Below are 21736 nucleotides of genomic sequence, written 5' to 3' on the forward strand. Positions count from 1 at the left end.
GTGCCCAAACTTTCCAATTTGGAGCATTAAATAATATATTTCTATTTTTACTGAGTATCATCTTTAATTTGTAAGCCCATTAAAATACTGCTTTTAAAAGGTTGTGAGGCCAACTGTAGCTTTTTATTTTAAAGACATAAATGACTCACTGCCCAAAAATATATGCACAGGTAAAATGAGCCTGAACATAACAGTGAATAAAAAAGGACAAGTTCTAAAAAAGGTAATATTAACTGATAATTCTTTAAGTCTATTGGAGACAATTATACTCAATTATTTATATTGGTTATTATAAAATCCACGAAGCAGGAAAATGTGATTTTATATATTAAGACAAGTGAGGTATAAATTCAACTTGGAGAAACTGTTATCATACATTCCTCCAAATACTTTTTAAAAGTTCAGTCATTAACTAACAGCAGAAAATATGGCAGGAAACAAAGCCAGGAAATGCCCTGCTCACACGGAACTTACTTTCTAGCATGGGGACAAAAAACCAAATAATGTTAAAAAAAAAAAAGTTAGATTTTAACAAGAGGAGGACAATGAAGCAGGGAGGGAAGATAGGGAGACTGTATATATTGGGGGGGGGGGGGATTAAACAGGTGGCCAGGAACATCTGTTTTAGTAAAGATCTGACGGAGGCAAAGGTGAGCCATGCAAATATCCAGGGAAAGAGAATCCAGGCAAAGGTAACACCAAGTGCACGGGCCTGATGAAGAGGCCTGGGGAGTCTGAGAAACAGCAAGAAGGCCAATGTGCCTGCAGTAGAGGAAACAAGGGGGAAATTGTCAAGTAATAAGGACAGAGAGATAATGAGGTGGTAGTGGGATGGGAGTGACTGTGTAGGGCCTTTAGGCCACTGTGAGGATTCTGGCTTCTACCAACCATTATGGGGTTTCCAGCAAAAGAGTGACATGATCTGATTTATGTTTTATCAGGATTACTCTAGCTACTGTGTTGAGAACAGACAGGTAAAGGGCAAGGGCAAAAGCAGAAAGATACTAGTTGGAAAACAACTTCATTATCTCAGGTGAGAAATAACCATGGCTTGGATCAGGGTAGTAGTAGTAGTACAAACAGTGAGAAAGGTTCAGATTCTGGGTCTATTTAAAGGTTAAGAGTTAAAAGGATGTGCTGATAGATCACGTGAGATCTGGGCAACTGAGCAAACAGAGCTACCACTAACTAAGAAGAGCAAAACTGGGAGAGAGAGCATGGTAGGCAGTATTCCAACATGGCCCCCAAGACACCAGTCTTCTGGTGTACATGGCCTGTATGATCCCCTGGTCTAGAGTGTGGGTGGAACCTGCGAATATGATGGAACATCACTCCTGTGACTAGTTTATTTTACCTGGGGAAAAGGATTATGCAGATGTCATGTGAGTTCCCTAATAAGTTGACATGGAGTTCATCAGAGATTGTTTAGGAGTGTGTTAATTTCCACATATTTGTGAATTTCCCAAAATTGTTGGTTAGGTATTTCTCATTTCACTCCATTCTGCTCAGACAACATACTTTGTATGACCATCAGTCCTTTTACATGTATTGAAACTTGTTTTATGGTTTAACACATGTGGTCTATCCTGGAGAACGTTCCATGTGCGCTTCAGAATTTGTACTCTCCTGTTATTAGACAGGATGTTCTATAGATGTCTGTTAAGTTTAGTCATAGTGTTGTCCAAGGCTTCTTGTCAACTTTCTGTGCAGTGTTATACTCATTATTGAAACTAGGGTACTGAAGTTTCCAATTATTATTGTTGAATTGTCTATATTGCTCCCATCTATTCTGCCAGTTTTTGTTTCATGTATTTTTGGGCTCTGTTATTAGGTGAATATATATTTATAATTGTTGTATCTTCTTGATGGATTTAATTTTTTATCATTATAAAATGTCCTTCTTTTCTCTTTCAACACCTTTTTTCTTAATGGCTGTTTTATTTAATATTAGTATATAATGTCACTCCAGCCGTCTTTTGGTTATAAAGTTTGCATGATGTATCTTTTTGTACACTTGTACACTTTTATTTTCAATCTCTTGGTATCTTTTAGCGCGAAGCGTGTCTGTTATAGGCAGCATGTAACCAGACCATGATTTTATCTATTCTATAATTCTTTTAATTAGAGTGCTTAGTCTATTTACATTTAATGTGTAATTTCTGGTAAGTTAGGAATATGAGCACCATTTTGTTATTTTTTTTTTCCTAGGTAGTCCTACATCTCTGTTGCCTTTCCTATATAAAAGAGGGAAAGAGGAATTAAGCTCATCAGCTGACAGTGGAAATGGGAAATAAGTTATTACAGGTCTAAGGAGAAAAAAGAAAACATAAAACTGGCTTTCTGGGAGATGGAAAAGTAAACATACTAGAGACATACAGCAGATTTTTGTCACTATTAAGAACATATCTGAGTGACACCTAGATGGCTGAGTCAGTTGAGCATCCGACTCTTGATTTTGGCTCAGGTCATGATCCCAGGGGTGGCAGGATCAAGCCCCTCATGGAGCTCTACTCTGAGCATGGAACCTGCTTGAGATTCTTTCTCTCTCTCTCTCTCTCCCCCCATGCTCTCTCTCTAAAATAAAATTTTTAAAAAATTAAAAAAAACCAAACCCACACCTCAGATTAATAGCCATGAATTTAAAGTGTCACTGGTTAGTATGGTTAGAATGGGTTTCCTTCCAGCCACATCCACTTTCAAGTGTGGGCACAGAGTAAACCAAGACTTGGTTTTTCCAGCCTAGTGGTTTCAGTTAAGTGAATATGATGAAGTGAGAGATGGGCAAAGGAAATGAGGATGTATGCAAGGGATACTGACTAATGAGTGCCTAAAGAATTCAGACTGGATAAGAAGGGCAGTGAGGATATTGGGACCCAAGGGAACAGTGAGAAGGTATTTGAAACAATGGATCAGAAGTTGCTGGGAGGCAGGGAGTGGTCAAAGGATGGCTAGAGTTGAGGTAACGGGGGAGAGTGGAAATATAGGCTGCTGTTCTTGAATGAGGTGCTTAGAAATGAGATTATGGAGGAAATGTAGTTAATGGTAGAGGATATGACTGAAAACTGGTGGCTGAAGTTAACTAGAGGAATCACTGAAGTAGAAGACGTCAGAGAATGACAGACCTCAATATTAGAAGGATCACACAGATAATGAAATCGCCAACATGGATTTCCATTATTAATATATTTTCATGAGGCAAGATTAATTTTCAATTTTACAACTGTGACAATTTAGAACCTTTTAGATATCTCACGATTTTCCTAAGTACTATGATTCAGAACTCCTTACTATGGATATTAGGGCAGTACATATATATTTCTTGTATTACTATAAGGGTACGATATACCTCTCCTAATGCTTACATTATTACATTATGGTTATCTGTGCCAGGGTTTTGGCTTCTCTATCAGATGATAAAATGTATCAAAACAGGAAGTGTCTTTTAATCTTTATATACTATAGTGCCAGTATGGCAACTAGCGCATGTTTTCTTTTTAACTTATTTATTTTTTAAAATTAAGATATAATTGCATACAATGTGTAAGTTTATGATGTACAGTGTTTTGGTTTGGCATGTTTATACATTGTAATATGATTACCACTCTAACAACAGCCAACACTTTGAAAGTTTTCAGTGGATATTTGTTGTATAAAACTACTGATTTTATAAGTAGGCTATTGAGCCTTATTGTTTGCCATTCCTTTCAAATAAAAGAAATTGGTTTGTTGAAACTAGAGAATTCTCACTTCTTTTGCACAAGTAGGATTCTGGATGTATCTCTATTAAACTTACCAACAACTGATATGGTTGTTGATTTGCTGCTTTGTATTTTTTACTAAAGTATAACTGGATTATTTTGCTAGGGCTGCCTTAACACAGTACCACAGATTGGGTGACTTAAACAGAAGGAATTTATTTTTTCACAATTTGGGAGGTTGGAAGTCACATAGATAATAAATGGTAAAACCTAAATTTGAGTCCAGATCTAACTAATGTTAGATACACAATCAAGATGTTGGCTGGGTTACTCTCTTCTAAGGTCTCTCTCTTTGGCTTATGGATGGCCATCTTCACATGGTCTTCCTTCCATGTATGTCCAAATTTTCTTACAAGAACCCCAATCATAATGGATTAGGGCCCACCCTAATGACCTCATTTTACCTCTTTAAAGACCCTATCTTCAAATATAGGCACATTCTGAGGTACTAGGGGTTAGGGCTTCAACATATGAATTTAGGGGGGCACAATTCAGTATGTAATAGTCACTTCCTTAAGGGAAGGGAATATGTCTTTGATTTCTGTATCACTGGTGCCTAAATGGGGTAGCACACAAAATATTTAATGAGTGTTGCTTATAGAATGACTACATTTCTACATTAGATGAGAAACTGGAAAAGTGAACCCTGGGTCATCTATAGGAGTCTAAGAATGCATGTATATAGTACAAAGTCATTTTGGTGGGGAGGTAGGAACTTCTAATTATTCAATCTATTATTTACTCCCTTCTTTCTCACTCATATACTAACACATTATGAAGAAAAGCAGTCAAGTTATTGCAGGTCTGCTTAAGATGTTTTTCTCCTGATTAAATACAGTAACAAAGATGACTATGTATATATTCATAATAGTTATGCATTTATATATATTAATATATCTTGATGTATATTTTCTTTACACAAAATTAGCATCATACTTAAAAAATAGATTTACGTTTTAATCTTAATATGATACTATAAACACTTTCCTTTCTTTAATGCATTTTTTTAATGTTTATGTATTTATTTTGAGAGAACACATGTGCATGCACGAGCAGGACAGGGACAAGGAGACAGGGAGAGAGAGAATCATAAGCAGGCTCCACACAACACGAAGCCCACAACCATGAGATCATGACCTGAGCCAAAATCAAGAACTGGACGCCTAACCAACTGAGCCACCCAGGTGCACCTAAACATTTTCCTAATGTAGTTAAAACATGAATAAAATTTAAAGTTAGATCTGGGCTCAAATTCAGATTCTACCATTTACTTACTATCTGTGTGACTTCAGGCAAATATGTATCTTCTCTGTGTCTAGGTTTTCTCATCTATGAACTGAGGCAATTTTACTAATTGTCTCGCAAGTTTATAAAGAATGAGAATTCAGGTAAAATTCTTAGCACAACATTTGACATATGCCAAGAACACATTAAACAATTATTATTATTATCCAAAAAGAGGATCTTAATGGCACCATAATATTAGATGCTGAACATTTGTGTTTTTTCAAACTTTCCACTACAATAAATTTGAAATCTTGGTCTATATGTCTTGCTAATAAATCTTGGCCTAATGTCTTTGGTTGTTCCCTTAAACTCAAGAGCTAACATATTACACCAAACTTTTTTATTTTCAAGTGAAGTTTTAACAGAAAGGGAGAATAAATAAAATCTATTAATAAGGAAATGCTGAGAAACTGAAATGCTTGGTGAAACAAGCAAAAACCTCTCCCTGGGGTAGCTGAGATGGCTCAGCATGAGGAAAGTTTGAAAATCACTGAGCAAGAAACAAATGTTAAAGTCCTCTCTCTCACTGGAATAAAAAATGGGTTGCCAGAATGTGATTGTTCTGGTGCTGTGCCGCAGGCAAACACAGAACAATAGCACTGTGGCTATTTCTTTTAAGCATTCCACAGCTAGGAAGAAATTCAAGCCCTATAAATCCTGTATTCTTTCACAAAGATACTAAGCTTAAAGTGAATGGTTCAGTTAACTCCCTGTATGTAATACAAGCGGTGAACAGATTTTAATGCCACTGGGTAGATCAGTAAAGAAATAAGCTAGACTTTTCATAAACCTATCCTATTAGGAAAAATAAAATGTGGTTTTGGCTACATTAACCTGATTTTCTGCTTCCCTATTATACCAGCACTCAACTGTCAATCAAGTCTTAAGTGTAAGAATCAAAGAAATGGTACTTCTATCATAAATGGATTGGAAATGTTCCATAGCAAACTTCTCTTTTTTAATTTAATGTTTATTTATTTTTGAGAGAGAGACAGAGAGAGAGAGAGAGAGAGACAGAGAGAGAGACAGAGACAGAGAGAGCGTGCGCGAGAGCATGAGCGGGGAGGTGCAGAGAGAGAGGGAGACACAGAATCGGAAGCAGGCTCCAGGCTCTGCGATGTCAGCACAGAGCCCGATGCGGGGCTCAAACTCACGAACCGCAAGATCATGACCTGAGCTGAAGTCAGACACTCAACTGACAGCCACCCAGGTGCCCACGTTCCATAACAAACTTAATCAAAGCATCAAAAGAATTTCTTATCCATCTATAAAAGGCCACTAACTAATCAAAGTAATGTCTATTTAGGTGCAACATTCATAAATCTTTTCAAGGTTCAAACAAACCAAAAAAATGTCAGGCATTAAATTACATCCAAATAAAATATTTTATGGACATTTTGGATAAATATGTTCTATAAGAGATAACAAGCTCAATGCTAACATTCAATAATTAAGTTTTCTGAGGCCATCAACTTTGCTAAAGAAATTAAAATAAAACAAAATTTGCCTTAGTTTGCTTTTATTTAAATACTTTTTGAAAATGCGGGAATTAGAAAATACATAAGAGGGGCGCCTGGGTGGCTCAGTTGGTTAAGCAGCCGACTTCGGCTCAGGTCATGATCTCGCGGTCCGTGAGTTCGAGCCCCACGTCGGGCTCTGTGCTGACAGCTCAGAGCCTGGAGCCTGTTTCAGATTCTGTGTCTCCCTCTCTCTGACCCTCCCCCGTTCATGCTGTGTCTCTCTCTGTCTCAAAAATAAATAAACGTTAAAAAAAAAAAGAAAATACATAATAAAACAATACAAATTATAAACAAATAATGTAAATTACTCTGTGGAAAATAAGATATAAATTATAAAATAATCCTAAACTTCCCAGAGTTTGCAGGTTACAATATTCCCTACTGAAGTATCAAGCCTGCAACCGCAGCTTGTTTTTAAAACAGGTGTCCAAGAGAATGTCACTTGATCTAACGTGTCCTTGCTTTGGTAAGTGATACTGACACTGAGGCCAAGAATAAGAATTATGCTTTGACTAGGTCTCTGAACTGACCACAGTCTATTCAAGCTACTTTAGCATTTGAACACCAAGCAAATATGCTTATGTTAATTACCGTCATGTGATCTTGACATGAATTAATCCCTGTTCCTATTAACTTCCCTAGTAAATGAAGCTTTAATGCTTAACTGATAACAAAGTGCTGGGATAATCCAGAGCAATACAAATTTAACAGATGAGGGAGCAATAAGTAATGGCCATTCATCTTATTAATATAATACATATTTATTTCACATGGCAGAAAGACTGTGTATTAAAATTACATCCTGGCCTAGCGTTAAAACTGAAACCAAGATAGGTAGGGAGGGGTGGGAATGTAATTCCTATTTAGATGTTCATATTTTCTCCACAGTAATTTTTTCACGTGTTGGTACTTATGATTATAGGATGTCACAGAATTTGATAATCAGACAATATGAATCAACAACTGATAGGGTTTGACAGTTCGTTAACCCATCCAGTAATTACTTGCTTACAACAGCATACAAATAGCAGTGACTCCAATCTCCATAAAGGGTATTTTTATTCAGAATATAGTATCCCTAACCACCACTCTAGGTAACCAAAGTACCATAACTTCTAAAAACAAATGTTACAAGTCAGAACTTGTTTTTTATTTGATTAATATTAATCCTAAAAATATAACAACTAAATACAGTTGGTAATTAAAAATATAGTTTTATTTATTGGAACAAAGCAGCACCATGCTAGAATCTATTAATTTAGATATTTCTTTAAGGCACTAACCCTATAGTACTACTTTTAGGAAACTGACTCTACCCAAATTGATATTATGGCTTGAACAAGTGGGTCTAGAGTCACGCATGATCTATTCAGGTAAAATATCCACAAATGCTTTCTGTGTGTTGGTTATTGTCTAGACTTTGGTTTTTTCCTCCTTTTCCCCATAACTATTATAACTACTCCCACTGCTACTGGCTCGTTCTTATTAAGCAGGAACTCAAGATGGAAAACACATTTAAGAGAAAAAGAAAAACCAGCTTACAAAATATTGCATTATAATTCTATTTCTGTAAAATCACAAGTGTCCTTACAGATGTGTGTTTTAAAAATGAGAGTTCAAATACTAGTAGTGGTTATCTTGGAAGGTAGAATTACGTACGAACTTTTATTTTTGCTGTTTTATTATTTTTGAAACGTACAATGAACACTTAAGATGAAAAATCTACTTTATTTTTAAAAAAAATTTTTTTTAAACATTTATTTATTTTTGAGACAGAGAGAGACAGAGCACGAGTCGGGGAGGGTCAGAGAGAGAGAGGGAGACACAGAATCTGAAGCAGGCTCCAGGCTCTGAGCTGTCAGCACAGAGCCCAATGCGGGGCTCGAACTCACGGACTGTGAGATCATGACCTGAGCCTAAGTCAGATGCCCAACCGACTGAGCCACCCAGGCGCCCCAAAATCGACTTTATTTTTAATCATGTACTGTGTACTGTGTCCGTGACATATTTATTATTTAATAGTGGGTCAATGAAAAGAATATTTATATTTGGTTCTTAAATAGCAATAATTATATAATAGAGTAGGGGAAAATGCAAGCAAGCCTTAACGTTATTCAACTTTAGACAAGCCACTGTTTCAACTATTTCAAAACAGGATAAATTAAAAATGAGGAGTGAGCTTGAAGAGTCATTTCAACCTATTATTTATTACTGCCAACAAGGCGACTCACAGAAGCAACAAGGTCCTGCTGGTGGGATCCCTGCCATCGACATTCATATCTACACCTTCTAACATTTTAGAAATCACTTAAGAAATGCTCAGAGGCTAAGTGGCAATATAGTGCACTCACATAAGATCTCTGGGCCTTTTTTCCCTCATGGAATTTAAGAGACAATAAAACAGATTTGGATACAAAAGTATTTTAAAGAAGCAGGTTATGACCTAATCTAAAATTGAAAGCATTTATGAATAGATCCAAAGGTAATTATATCTTTCAGTACTTAGGTATTCAAAAATCCAATCTTTTTTTCTCTAGGGCTCAAAGTTCTTTACTTTTTCACTAGTTATTTTTCATCTAAATGAAAAGTCCTCACTTTTACAATCTGTAAAAGAATGAAGTTCAGAGAAATAATCTTCAGGGTCCCTTTGAGTCTTAAAATTTTATTACTCTCTGAAAGGCCACATTAATCATTATTTTTTCTTAGTTTTGACAGGAATTAATAACTGAGAAAAGCGGTATTTTTAGCTTTATTTACAGAGTCCAGAATTACTTTTCATTACAAGAGATTCTAAGAAATATATATTTTTATTTATCACTTCAGTGACTACATAAAAATATAGCAAAAATATTTTCACTAATAAAATCTGAAATCATTCAAAATAATAAAAAAAATTAACATTGGTATTAAGTACTTTCAAGAAAATTCCAAAAACGAATAACCCACCTGATGACCTGGTTACAGTGGGCACACATTGGAGTTCGTTTCCCTGCAGGAATGTGCTCAGCTCTTTGCACTAAAGTGCCTTGGTCATGTGACTGGGGCTGTCCCCTGGCTGAGTTGGCTGGTGCTACTGCTCCTGATGAGGCTGCACTGTTTGAGATTCTTCCACTGGAAAGTGCTAGGAATTAAGACACAGAAGAATCAGAATGAGAATAAGCCAAATATAAAGATTTTCTAATATTCAAATAATAATATTACTTTGTAAAATCATCTATTCATATATAGCAACACAGGCCTACCTCAAGAAGCAAGAAAAATCTCAAATACACAACATAACCTTACACCTAAAGGAGCTAGAAAAAGAACAGAAAAGGAACCCTAAAGCCAGCAGAAGAAAGGAAATAATAAAGATTAGAGTAGAAATAAATGATACAGAAACAAAACAAAACAAAAACCTATGAGAATAGATCAATAAAACTCAGAGCTGGTTCTTTGAAGGAATTCATAAAACTGATAACCCCCTAGCCACGCTTATCAAAAAAAAGAGAAAGGACCCAAATAATAAAAATCATGAATGAGAGAGGAGAGATCATAATCAACACCACAGAAATGCAAACAATTATAAGAGAATATTATGGAAAATTATATGCCAACAAACTGGGCAACCTGGAAGAAATAGATAAATTCCTAGAAACATAAACTATCAAAACTGAAATAGGAAGAAATAGGACATTTGAACAGACTGATAACCAGCAAAGAAATTGAATTTGCAGTAAAAAATCTCCCAAGAAACAAGTCCAGGGCCAGATGGCTTCCCAGGGAAAATCAACCAAACCTTTAAGGAGAAGTTAATTCCTATTTTTCTCAAACTGTCCCAAAAAATAGAAATGGAAGGAAAATTTTCCAACTCATTCTATGAGGCCAACATAACCTCAAAAAATTAGAAATACCAGGGGTGCCTGGGTGGCTCAGTCAGTTAAGCATCCAACTTCAGCTCAGGTCATGATCTCACTGTTGGTGGGTTCAAGCCCCATGTCGGGCTCTGCGCTGACAGCTCAGAGCCTGGAGTCTGCTTCTGGTTCTGTATCTCCCTCTCTCTCTGCCCCTTCCCCACTCGCACTCTGTCTTTCTCTGTCTCTTGAAAATAAATAAATGTTAAAAAAGTTATTTTAAAAACAGAAATACCATATGATCCAGTAATTCCACTATGGGGTATTAACCCAAAGAAAACAAAAACAGTAATTCAAAAATATATATGCAACCCTACGTTTTCTGTTGCATTATATACAACAGTCAAAATATGGAAGCAACATATGTATCCATCAACAGATAAGGAAGATGTGGTAAAGATATATAATGGACTATTATTACTCAGCCATAAAAAGGAATTAAATCTTGCCATTTGCAACCACACGGATGGACTTAAAGTGTATTATGCTAAGTCAAATAAGGCAGGAGGTTGGGGGGATGGGAGAAATAAGTGGAGGGGATTAAGAGATATAAACTTCCAGTTATAAAATAAAGTCATGGGGATGAGAAATACAGCATAGGGAATATAGTTAAAAGTACTGTAATAACATTGTATGGTAACGGACGGTAACTACATTTACTATGGTAAGCATAGCATAATGTATAGAATGGTCAAAAACCACTATGTTATACACCTGAAACTAATATAACATTGTATGTCAACTATACTTGATAAAAATTTTTAAAATAATAATAATTATTTTCAGGGAGGAAGACACACACATTTCAAGATAACGGGTTAGCTTTGGGAAAGACACAAAGGAAGTGAGTAAAACTGCAAAGGGGCTTCAATCGCATCTGTAATACTGTATTAAATATTAAAGCAAAAGCAGAATTATATTTAAAAAAACCTATTCATTTGCTTATTCACTCACTCACATTTATGGAGACACTATGTATCAAACACTGGACTGTGACTACAGAAATAAACAGAAAAGAAAATCAAGGATTACAACACAGTGAAAGAGTCTTAAAATTTTATTACTGTCTGAAAGGCCACATTAATCGTTTGTTTTTTTTTTCTTAGTTTTGACAGGAATGAATAACCTAGAAAATTGGTATATTTAGCTTTATTAAGTCTGGAGTTACTTTTCATCACAAGGGATTCTAAGAAATGTGTGTGTGTGTGTGTGTGTGTTATACCTATATATATACATACAAATATAAACATATAAGTAAATATATATAATGTGTTATAAGAAAAGCAGAGTTGCCTCTGCTTCCAAGAGGAGATGCAGTTAAGCTGAGTATTGACAGCAATGTAGTTCTACTCATCTAGACATCTCTGCTAATATTCAGATAGATTTAACTCCTAGTACATCAGAGGCACATTTAATATCCCAATGTGTTGCAAGATAATAAAAATAAAAATGAACTCAATGTATTACCTCTCTTCCTGTATTCTCTAAGTAGACTGTAAAATCGGTCACCCAGTCATATAAGGTAGCTACTTAAGAACCATTCTAGGACCTTTCTCTCTCTCATCTGTGGTAATAATGGGTCCTGCTGATTTGACATCACAAGTACTTCTTGATTTTGCCCGTCATCACCCATTCCGACAATACTGTCCTGGTTTAGGTCCTAAATCTCTCCCACCTTGCTGGTTGCCAAAATGTCTTATCCTTCAATGCATCCTCCCAACTGCCACCAAGGACTGAAATCTTATCAGGTCACAACTCTGATACACTACTTCAAGCATGTCCTTCTTCTCTGACCACTGAATGTAGTCCGTGCTTCTAAGCACTGCATTCAGGGCCCTCCAAGTGCTCTCTGCCTGCCCCACAGTCTCACTGCTCACCACCCTCTGCCTCAGTCTTCATGCTGCAGCAATGCCCAATGCCCCAAGTTTTCTTGTCAGTCCATCTATGCATAGGCTGTCTTCACTGTCCTTTCTCTCCCCTTCTATTTACCTAGTAACCACTACATAGCATTTAAGATTCAACCCAGAAGTCAACTGCTCTAAAAATCTTCCCTGAAGTACCTCTCCCCACTGCCCATGCCACATAATCCAGATTAAATGTTTCTCTTTCACATTCCCATAATTTTCTGTGAATAACTTTATTACTGTTTCTACTTCATATATCTGTGCCTCTTCCTCCCCAACTAAAAAGCAAGCTCCCTGAGGGCAGGAACTATGCCTTATTCCTCAGCCTAGGAGCTAATACGGTGTCTGGAATAAATGAACAAATGAATCAATGAATGAACTAAAATCAATACATAACTGAATGGGGCGCCTGGGTGGCTCGGTCAGTTGAGCGTCCAACTTTGGCTCAGGTCATGATCTCACGGTTCATGAGTTTAAGCCCCACATTGGGCTCTCTGCTGTTAATGCAGAGCCTGCTTTGGATCCTCTGTCTCCCTCTCTCTGTCCCTCCCCGACTCGTGCACACATGCTCTCTCTCAAAATAAATAAACATTTAAAAAACATAAACGAATGTAAAAACTGTGACAACCTGAAACCAACAGGAGGGCTGCTCCTTACCCACAGGCAATTACGATGTAGTGGAAAAGACATATATTCAAAAAACATTTAAAAGGACTAACTCTTATTTATAATAAATAAATAATAATATAAATTTACTGCATGTGTGTGTACTGACAGGATTCATTTTACAGCTGTGGTTTTAACTGGTAAGATTAATTGGGCTAATTGAAAGAATAACTCTCCCTTACCAGAATAAAGCCTGTTTGCAATGATGGGCAATTACAGATTCAGAAACCCAGCTTTTATAAACACATAGCACATCTACAGGGCTCTCTGCCTGGCACTTGAGCCGTGAAATGGCATTTTACAGACCAGTGAGCTTTACCATTGCCCTTGTTTCAAGTGACTCAACTGGGCTAGGAAAATGTTTTCACTCCCTTAGATTCATGCTTCCTCATATAGAAATGGGAAAGAATATTACTGTGTACATTCTTCTTCCTTGTTACCGCATTTACTTGCACAGCACAACTTGCTCCTCTGTGTGTCTTCCATTTCTGTATCCAGACCTGATTTCTCTTAGAGCAACAGATAAGCATTTTCAATGCCAATTCCTGTTCTTGTCTTTAAATTCAAGATATGAAAAATGGATTTCATCTTTTTGCACACATTACCTCAGAACTCCTTCCTGTATGTGTGAATTCTGCCACTTAGTGAGGCACGGCACTCTGTCTCCTATGTGCCTGACAGTCCACAGACCCTAGCAACTGTTCTGCTGTAAATGTTTCCAAGGTCTGTCCCTTCTTTTTAATCCAACCCATGATCTGTCATTTGAGTCCTGGTCTTGAATCTCTCAAGTCTGGACAACTGCAAGTCTCCTAACCATGCTCTCTGCTGCCAATTTCTTTCCAACCTTTTCTGCTGGATTATTTTCCCAAATACACTACTCTCATCATGGTTTCTTGCTTATTCAGTCTTGACAGTCCAGTCCCTCAAGGAGCTCACTCCAGTCTTCTTTATGACCTTGTCTTTTATGCTCACTCACATCCCTGCCATCACCCTACTCTATTATAGTTACTTAATATTTAACTTGTGCCATCACTATTTGAAGGCACTCTTGTCAAATCCTTATTACAGCTCTATGATTCAGGCAAGATTAGCACCACTTTTTTTTATTCTGAGGCAAAGAATGGTAAGAAACTGGTCCAAGGCCACACAGCAAATAAAGGGCAATCCTGAACCTAGGCGGTTTGGCTCCAAAGTCTGTGTTCTTAACCACTATGCTATAGTTTACTCACTGTCCCTTGAACATGTCAGGTTAGGCCCTGCCTCTATGACCATTAGCCAATGAAATGTCCCTTTCTCCAGTACCACTCATACTTTTCTCCTTCTACAAGGCTCATGGAAGTTCCATTCCCTGAGCTCCCTGCCACCACCCCATCTGCCCTGAAGATCCCAGCTAGCAGTGTCCTTGCTTTTTTTTTTTTTTTGAGAGACAGAGAGAGTATGAGAAGAGGGGCAGAGAGAGAGACAGTGAGAAAGAATCCCAAGCAGGCTCCATCCTGAACGCAGAACCTGATGCAGAGCTTGAACCTACAACCATGAGACCATGACCTGAGCCAAAATCAAGAGTCAGACACTTAACCAACTGAGCCACCCAGGCACCCTTCTTGCTCCTCTCAACATCCACAACACCCCTGCCTGCATAATTTGTTTATCAACATCTTATATCCTTACAACCTTCCTAAGGCAATGATAAACTTTTTTTTAATGTTTATTTTTGGGAGAGAGACAGAGAGAGTGAGACAGAGTGCGAGCAGGGGAGGGACAGAGAGACACGGAGACACAGAATCTGAAGCGGGCTCCAGGCTCCGAGCAGTCAGCACAGAGCTCCACATGGGGCTCAAACCCACGAACTGCGAGATCATGACCTGAGGCAAAGTCAACGCTCAACCGACTGAGCCACCCAGGGGGCCCCCTGTAATGATAAACTTTTAAACAAAGAGGATAAACTATGTAATTCTCTCTACCCACTATCAGAAAACAGCCTCACAAAGAGAAGGAAAAAAAAAATTAACATTTAATCATGCAAAAGAAAAAAGGGAAGGTTCCAAATCACTTTCATTTTGCCTTTTTAAAGAGCAATATTGAGACGGATATTTTTAAAATGCGGATTAGGGTCAGGATTTCAAACAGTGGGAAAGTTACCAATTGAAAAATCTGAAAATCAGACCTCTAAGAGAGTGAAACCCTTTCATCTACCATATGCCTTTATTTTATCACATTATCTATGCATAAGCCCTAAAGTACTGAGTCATTGGGACATTTTTAGCAATAAAAGAGTGTAGTAATTCTCCATCCATCAGTCATTGTAAAATGGGACATAATCCACCTGGCCCATGCCTCAAGGAGAAGGTACATGGGAAACTAGCTTATTTAACATGAGAAGCCATTCTTAAACATGAAACATGTGACTGTGTCTTCAACACATGTAATAAGCCCTAAGCTCACTTCTGTTCCTTGCTTGGGAAGAAAAGCCTTGTTTTCTGTTACTGCCCCATTTTAACCACTTTGGATAAGACAGAAATTCTCACACCTCCGTTTTGTTGCTGTGTTGCTAGCACACTGGCCCGCACACAAAGCTACACAAGCCCTGTTAATTACCAAGCCACGAACATTTCCAAGGCATAGTTATTTCCCGTATGAATAAAGTGATGTTTCACTTCTTCAGACTGAATTTCTCACTACTTTAGCACAGTAATGGGCAATTTTTGTGCCATCAAGTGCCAAGCCCCTGGCCTCTGCTCACTTGGCTTAATGGGGAGAGGGAGGTGTAAGAAGGTGAGGTCTTCCAACAGGGAAGGCACCATGAAATGAGCCTTGTTTCCTTAATAATTCTGCAGAGAACTGCACTACTATGCAGGGAAAAACGATCTTCCATGGGTGGTACAGAGACCAAAACACTTCACATTTATTGAACCTGTCATGAAAATCATGTTTATGTAGAAAAAAATATACATCTCTTTAGAGATAGTAGTTTAAAGATGACAATCTACTTATTTGTAATAAAAACAACTATTTCTTTTAAGTTTTAATAGAGCTATTAAATAGGACCATTAAATTAGCCCCATTTCATAATCTATGAATCTAAGTCACAAAAAATTTAAGTGACTTAAACTGAATAATGAATGAGTCAATAAAGTGTCATCCTGAGAACATTAGAAAGAAGTTAGTTCTTGACTCAAGTTTTCCTTTTTAACTTTAATCTTGAGCAACTTCCATAAAATCTGGCTTCTTTGTGGCTAATCTCTACCCCATTGGGGACATCTTGGAAAATTAATTTTTATTCTTTTATATAAAGTACATTTCAGCACCACAAAACTCATCTAGAAATTTAAAGCCACTAGCTACTCTCCAAACGAACAGTGTATCTTATTAACTTTAGAATGGTTATTGATGAGTCATCTGAAGGTTTAGAACAACATACATTCATACCTATTTGCTGAATTGCTAGTGTTTCAAATATTTGTCATATTTGTCATATATTGAAGTATTCTAAGAGGCAATACATTTTTAAAAAGCAGACAGATCCCTGACTTACTAAACATGAAATTTAAAGTCATCTCTTTTGGACTGCAGACTATAAACTGCAGATAAAGAATTTTAAAAAAATGGAACCACACAATATTCATTAATTTAGGTAGGACACTTACCTCCTGTTGTTAGGGAAATCTTTGTGATATACCATTTGAATTTTGTTTTTTAAATGTTTATTTATTTTTGACAGAGAGAGAGAGACAGAGCGTGAGCAGGGGAGGGGCAGAGAGAGAGGGAGACACAGAATCCGAAGCAGGCTCCAGGCTCTGAGCTGTGAGCACAGAGACCAACGCGGGGCTCGAACTCACAGACTGTGAGATCATGACCTGAGCTGAAGTCGGATGCTCAACCGACTGAGCCACCCAGGTGTCTCATGTGATATACCATTTGAAAACATAAAGTAAAAATTCTCCACTCGAGGGGCGCCTGGGTGGCTCAGTCAGTTAAGTGTCTGACTTCAGTTTCAGGTCATGATCTCACGGTTTGTGAGTTTGAGCCCCGTGTCTGGCTCTGTGCTGACAGCTCAGAGCCTGGAGCCTGCTTTGGATTCTGTGTCTCCCTCTCTCTCTGCCCCTCCCCCAATAGTGCTCTTCCTCTCTCAAAATTAAACGTTAAATTTTTTTTTAAATTCTCCACTCTAGAAAGATCTTAATCACATTATTTCCCAAGCAGGTGATTCAGGTTTGTATTATTTAGCAAATTAGTTAACGTAAGTTTTAAGCAATCTTATATAATTATAATATAATATACATAATGTTGGTTATATGTAATATTAAAATAATTATATAAATATATAATATAAAATACTATATTATAGTATACTATAGTATATAGTATTGTACTATACTATAATTATTTACCATGTGCTTCAAAAATAGCTGACCTCACTAAAAGACACCTGTTTATATAAATAGCTTTTGGAGAAAAAGCAGAGATTAAGAGCAAAAGAACCCATGGTAGTACAATGTATGAATTCTCTGAAATCAGATGTTACCTAACTATAAAAAAGTGGGGTATTTGATATTTTTGCTTTCTACTCCTGCTCAAAAAAGGCTGTTAACTCTAAACCAATACATTTTTCTAATGTTTTATTTTTTTATGTTTGAGACAGAGGGCACAAGTGGGGGAGGTACAAAGACAAGAAGGGGACAGAGGATCTGAAGCAGGCTCTGCACTGACAACATCGAGCCCTATGTGGAGCTCTAACCCATGGACTGCGAGATCATGACCTGAGCCGAAGTCTGATGCTCAACTGAGCTGAGCCACCCAGGGGTCCCTACACCAATCCATTTTTAAAAAAGAGTAGTGAAGATCATAATGTATACATTAAACACTTGGCCAGACTGTACTCAAATAGGAATGAAATTCATCAGTTGACTCTTTTGGTTCAAGTCAAATTATTCAACTAATAGTAAAATATTCTTATTACTGATATGCAATCGGTGAAAAAATACTGTATTATGTCAAACCTTACTTGGAAACTTAACACAAGTCAGTGGGGGCTAGGGGGATGATATCTCAAAAAATCTCAAAAAATAAACAAGAGAGGTATTTAATGTCTTCTAAGGTAGGTTACTCTTACTAGATGTTGTGCTTTTGAATTGCTGAAAATATCATTAATTAGAAGAGCAAGTTTGGTGTTAGGAGATGAACTGCTCATGAAAGTATGAGAAAAACATAACCTGATGATTTCTTACCACCTCCATAGTATATCCTTGGTCCAAGCCACCAACATCGCTTGCTTCGCTTAACAGTAGTCACTGCTTATAGAGACGTAGCTTCGACTCTTGATAACAATACAGAGGCCAGAAAAAAACTAAGCCAGACCATGCTACTCCTTTGCTCAAAACCCTCCAATTTGAGCTCCCTTCTAATCAATGGTCATACAGAATCAGATTCCTGCTCCCTCTCTGAATTGCCACTCTCCCTTTGCCCATTACATACAAGGCACACTGGCTTCCTTATGGTTTCTCTAAATGACCAGCATTCTTCTCTGATTCAGGGCCTTTGTACTTTCTCTTCTCTCCTTCTGGAAATATTTTCCAGCTGTTTGCATGGCTTGCTCCTCACTTCCTGCCGGTTTTCTGCTCAAAGGCCATTTTATCAATGTGGCTCTCTCTCACTATCCTATATGAAGGGGCAACCTGCTACCCACAATCCAGCATTCCCTATACTCACTAACTGGTTTATCTTTCTCCATAGTGTTCATCCCCATTTAACATATTTTATATTCTTTTTATTGTTTTCTTATTTTCTGTCTCTTCAGACCTTAAGGCCAGGGACACTATTTTATTCATTGAAACACCTCTAGCATCTAGAACAGTCCCTAGCATATTGCTTAATATATCTTTGTTTAGAGAATCAATGACTCCAGTACCAAAATTATCATCTTCCCGCTAAAAGGAACCAGACTCCTTAAAAAAAAAACTGCTAATTATAGAACTGGGGCAGAAGATAAACAAGGGAAGTCTAGAATATCTTCTCATATTAGCAAGGAAGGAAGCTATCAAAGACTACCAGAGTGGTATCAAAGGGACTTCAAAGAAGTAGATGAGACAGTTTGAGCATTAATAAAGATAATAACCATGGACTACAATACTTCAAATATGTTTAACCCCATGAGCTCACAATGATTTCTGAAATTAGAAAAAATAAGCATTAATCATCTTTAGAGGATGCTAAGGAAACAATTACTTTAAAAAACAGTAAAATTTAATAAAAAGAACCAAACGTTAACAATTTATCAGTCTGTAACTGATACATTTCATTTATATGCCATTCATTCCCCTGCCATTTCTGAACCATTCTGAAGCAAATGCAACATCTATCATGTCATTGATAATATTTCAATATCATCCCTAAAAGAACACTCTTTTTAAAAACCTAACCATAATTCAATTATCACACCTAAAATAAAAATTGTGTTATCATCAAATAACCAATTTTCAATTTCTCCTGATAATCCCTGTATTAGTTGTCTCTTGCTTATTATATATAACAGCTTGTTGGATAAAAAACAACACAAGTATATTGCTTTATAGTTTTCCCACATGGATGTTACTGAGCAAATCAAAGTGTTGTTAGGGCTGTTTCCAGGGGCGCCTGGGTGGCTCAGTCGGTTGAGCACCTGACTTCGGCTCAGGTCATGATCTTGCCACGGTGAGTTTAAGCCCCGCGTCAGGCTCTGTGCTGACAGCTCAGAACCTGGAGCCTCCTTCAGATTCTGTGTCTCCTTCTCTCTCTGCCCCCACCCCTCCACTCTCTGTCTCTGTCTCTCAAAAATAAATAAACATTAAAAAAAAAAAAAAAGTGTTGTCAGGGATGTTTCCTTCTGGAGATTCTAGAGAAAATTCATTTTTTGCCTTTTCAAGCGTCTAGAGGCTGCCCAAATCCAGGGCTTCATGGCCCTCTTCTGCCACCTCAAAGCCAGCAACAAGCCTTGCATTACTTTATCCCCCTCTCTTCTGCTTTCCTCTTCCAGTTTTAAAGACCCTTGTGATTGCACTAGGCTCCCCAGGATAATGCAGGATAGTAGCCCTATTTGAAGGTCAGCTTATAGTGACTGTAAGCCCTTCTGCATCCCTAGTTCACCTATGATATGCAATATAACAGATTCATAGGTTCTGGGTATTAAGGACATGGTCATCTTTCGACATTTGGGGGTGGGAGGTGGGGAGCATTATTTTGCCTACAACACACACCCCAACACAGTATTAACCAGGATCCAAATAAGGTCTGCTTATTTGGTTTGTCTTTAAATTGCTTTTAATCTATAATCCCTTTCATTGTCTCATCCCTTTCAATATACATGTAGAAGAAACCACATCTCTAGTTTTATATATATATGTGTATGTGTACTGAACTTTTCTTTCTATAGTAAAAAATAAAGATTTTACACATACTAAACTGAATTATTTCATTTTTACATTATGAGGTATTATTATTACATTAAAAAACATTTTTTAACGTTTATTCATTTTTGAGAGACAGGGACAGAGTGCAAGCAGGGGAGGACAGAGAGAGAGGGAGACACAGAATCCAAAGCAGACTCCGGGATCCGAGCTGTCAGCACAGAGCCTGATGCGGGGATCGAACTCACGAACCCTGAGATCATGACCTGAGCCAAAATCGGACACTTAACCGACTGAGCCACCCAGGCGCCCCTTGTTATTACTTTTTAATAGGCCAAGAATATAAAGGTCAGAAAGGATAAGTGACTTACCTAAGGACATATAGGGCAATAAAAGGAGGGAAATGTTTTTTTAACAACTACTACGTACCAAGTAATTTGCTAGGCTTTACCAACATGAGTGAAACAGACATAATTTCTGCCCTCATGAAGTTTAAAGAAGGTTACAGACCAGTAAACAGTCAATTGTTATAGTGGGATAAGTGCTAGAATGATGGAAAGATAATGAATGTAATTATAGATCTTCATTTAGTCAAGTGTATACTGAGAACGTAACACTGTGGCAGGCACTGTGTTATGCATGGGTACACAGGAGGGGACAAAACATGAATAATCCTAGGCCTCAAGGAGCTCATAGCTTTTTCTTTTTTCTTTCTTTCTTTTTTTTTAGCTGGAGGTGCCTGTGTTTCATCTCAGTACTGACAGTCTATTGAATATATGAACTCAGGAAAAAGATCTGAGCTAGAAGAATTGATTCAAGAGTCATTAGCATATTGATGACATTTGAGGCTGTGGGAGTTAATAAGATTGTTCAGGGAAAGTGAGCGTGAAAACAGAAGAGCTCCTAAGGGTAAGGCAAATAACATATGTACTCTGGGAACACAGCGGAAGGTAGGCGAAAAACCAGGAGACTGCATCACATAAGCCAAATGAGGAAAGTGGACCATTTGGGATCTAAAACCATTTTTGTCTGACTCCAAAACCTATGTACCCTATAGATTCATTCATCAAATATTTATTATGTGCCTACAGTGTCAAATTCTTTGCCAGTTACTGCCTTGACCTATGAAAATATGAAGGCAGATCTCCTCAAATGTGGTCTAAACCGGGACGTTCTCATTTCTGGAGCAGTTTAGAAGGAGGGGATAGTGATAACTGAGATGATTAACTTCTGCTGCTTTAATTTCCTTAATGAGCCTGCCAGAATAAATTTAGGAATAATGTACGAAAGCATTGTTTTTTATTTGCCCCAGTATGCCTAACAGCTTAG

General features: G+C 37.4%; 1 protein-coding gene across 14 annotated transcripts in view; it reads right to left on the bottom strand.

Annotated features, from left to right (window-relative positions):
• Window positions 1-21736, bottom strand: part of PDLIM5 (PDZ and LIM domain 5) — a 221993-nt gene that overhangs the window by 15387 nt on the left and 184870 nt on the right. For all 14 annotated transcript variants that reach the window (XM_058721881.1, XM_058721879.1, XM_058721883.1 and 11 more), the window contains one exon: window positions 9512-9686. In XM_058721881.1, the coding sequence (XP_058577864.1) occupies window positions 9512-9686 (175 nt within the window). The remainder of the gene's footprint in view (window positions 1-9511; window positions 9687-21736) is intronic.

This window comes from Neofelis nebulosa, chromosome 3 (genome assembly GCF_028018385.1).
Source record: "Neofelis nebulosa isolate mNeoNeb1 chromosome 3, mNeoNeb1.pri, whole genome shotgun sequence".
Taxonomy (NCBI): Eukaryota; Metazoa; Chordata; class Mammalia; order Carnivora; family Felidae; genus Neofelis; species Neofelis nebulosa.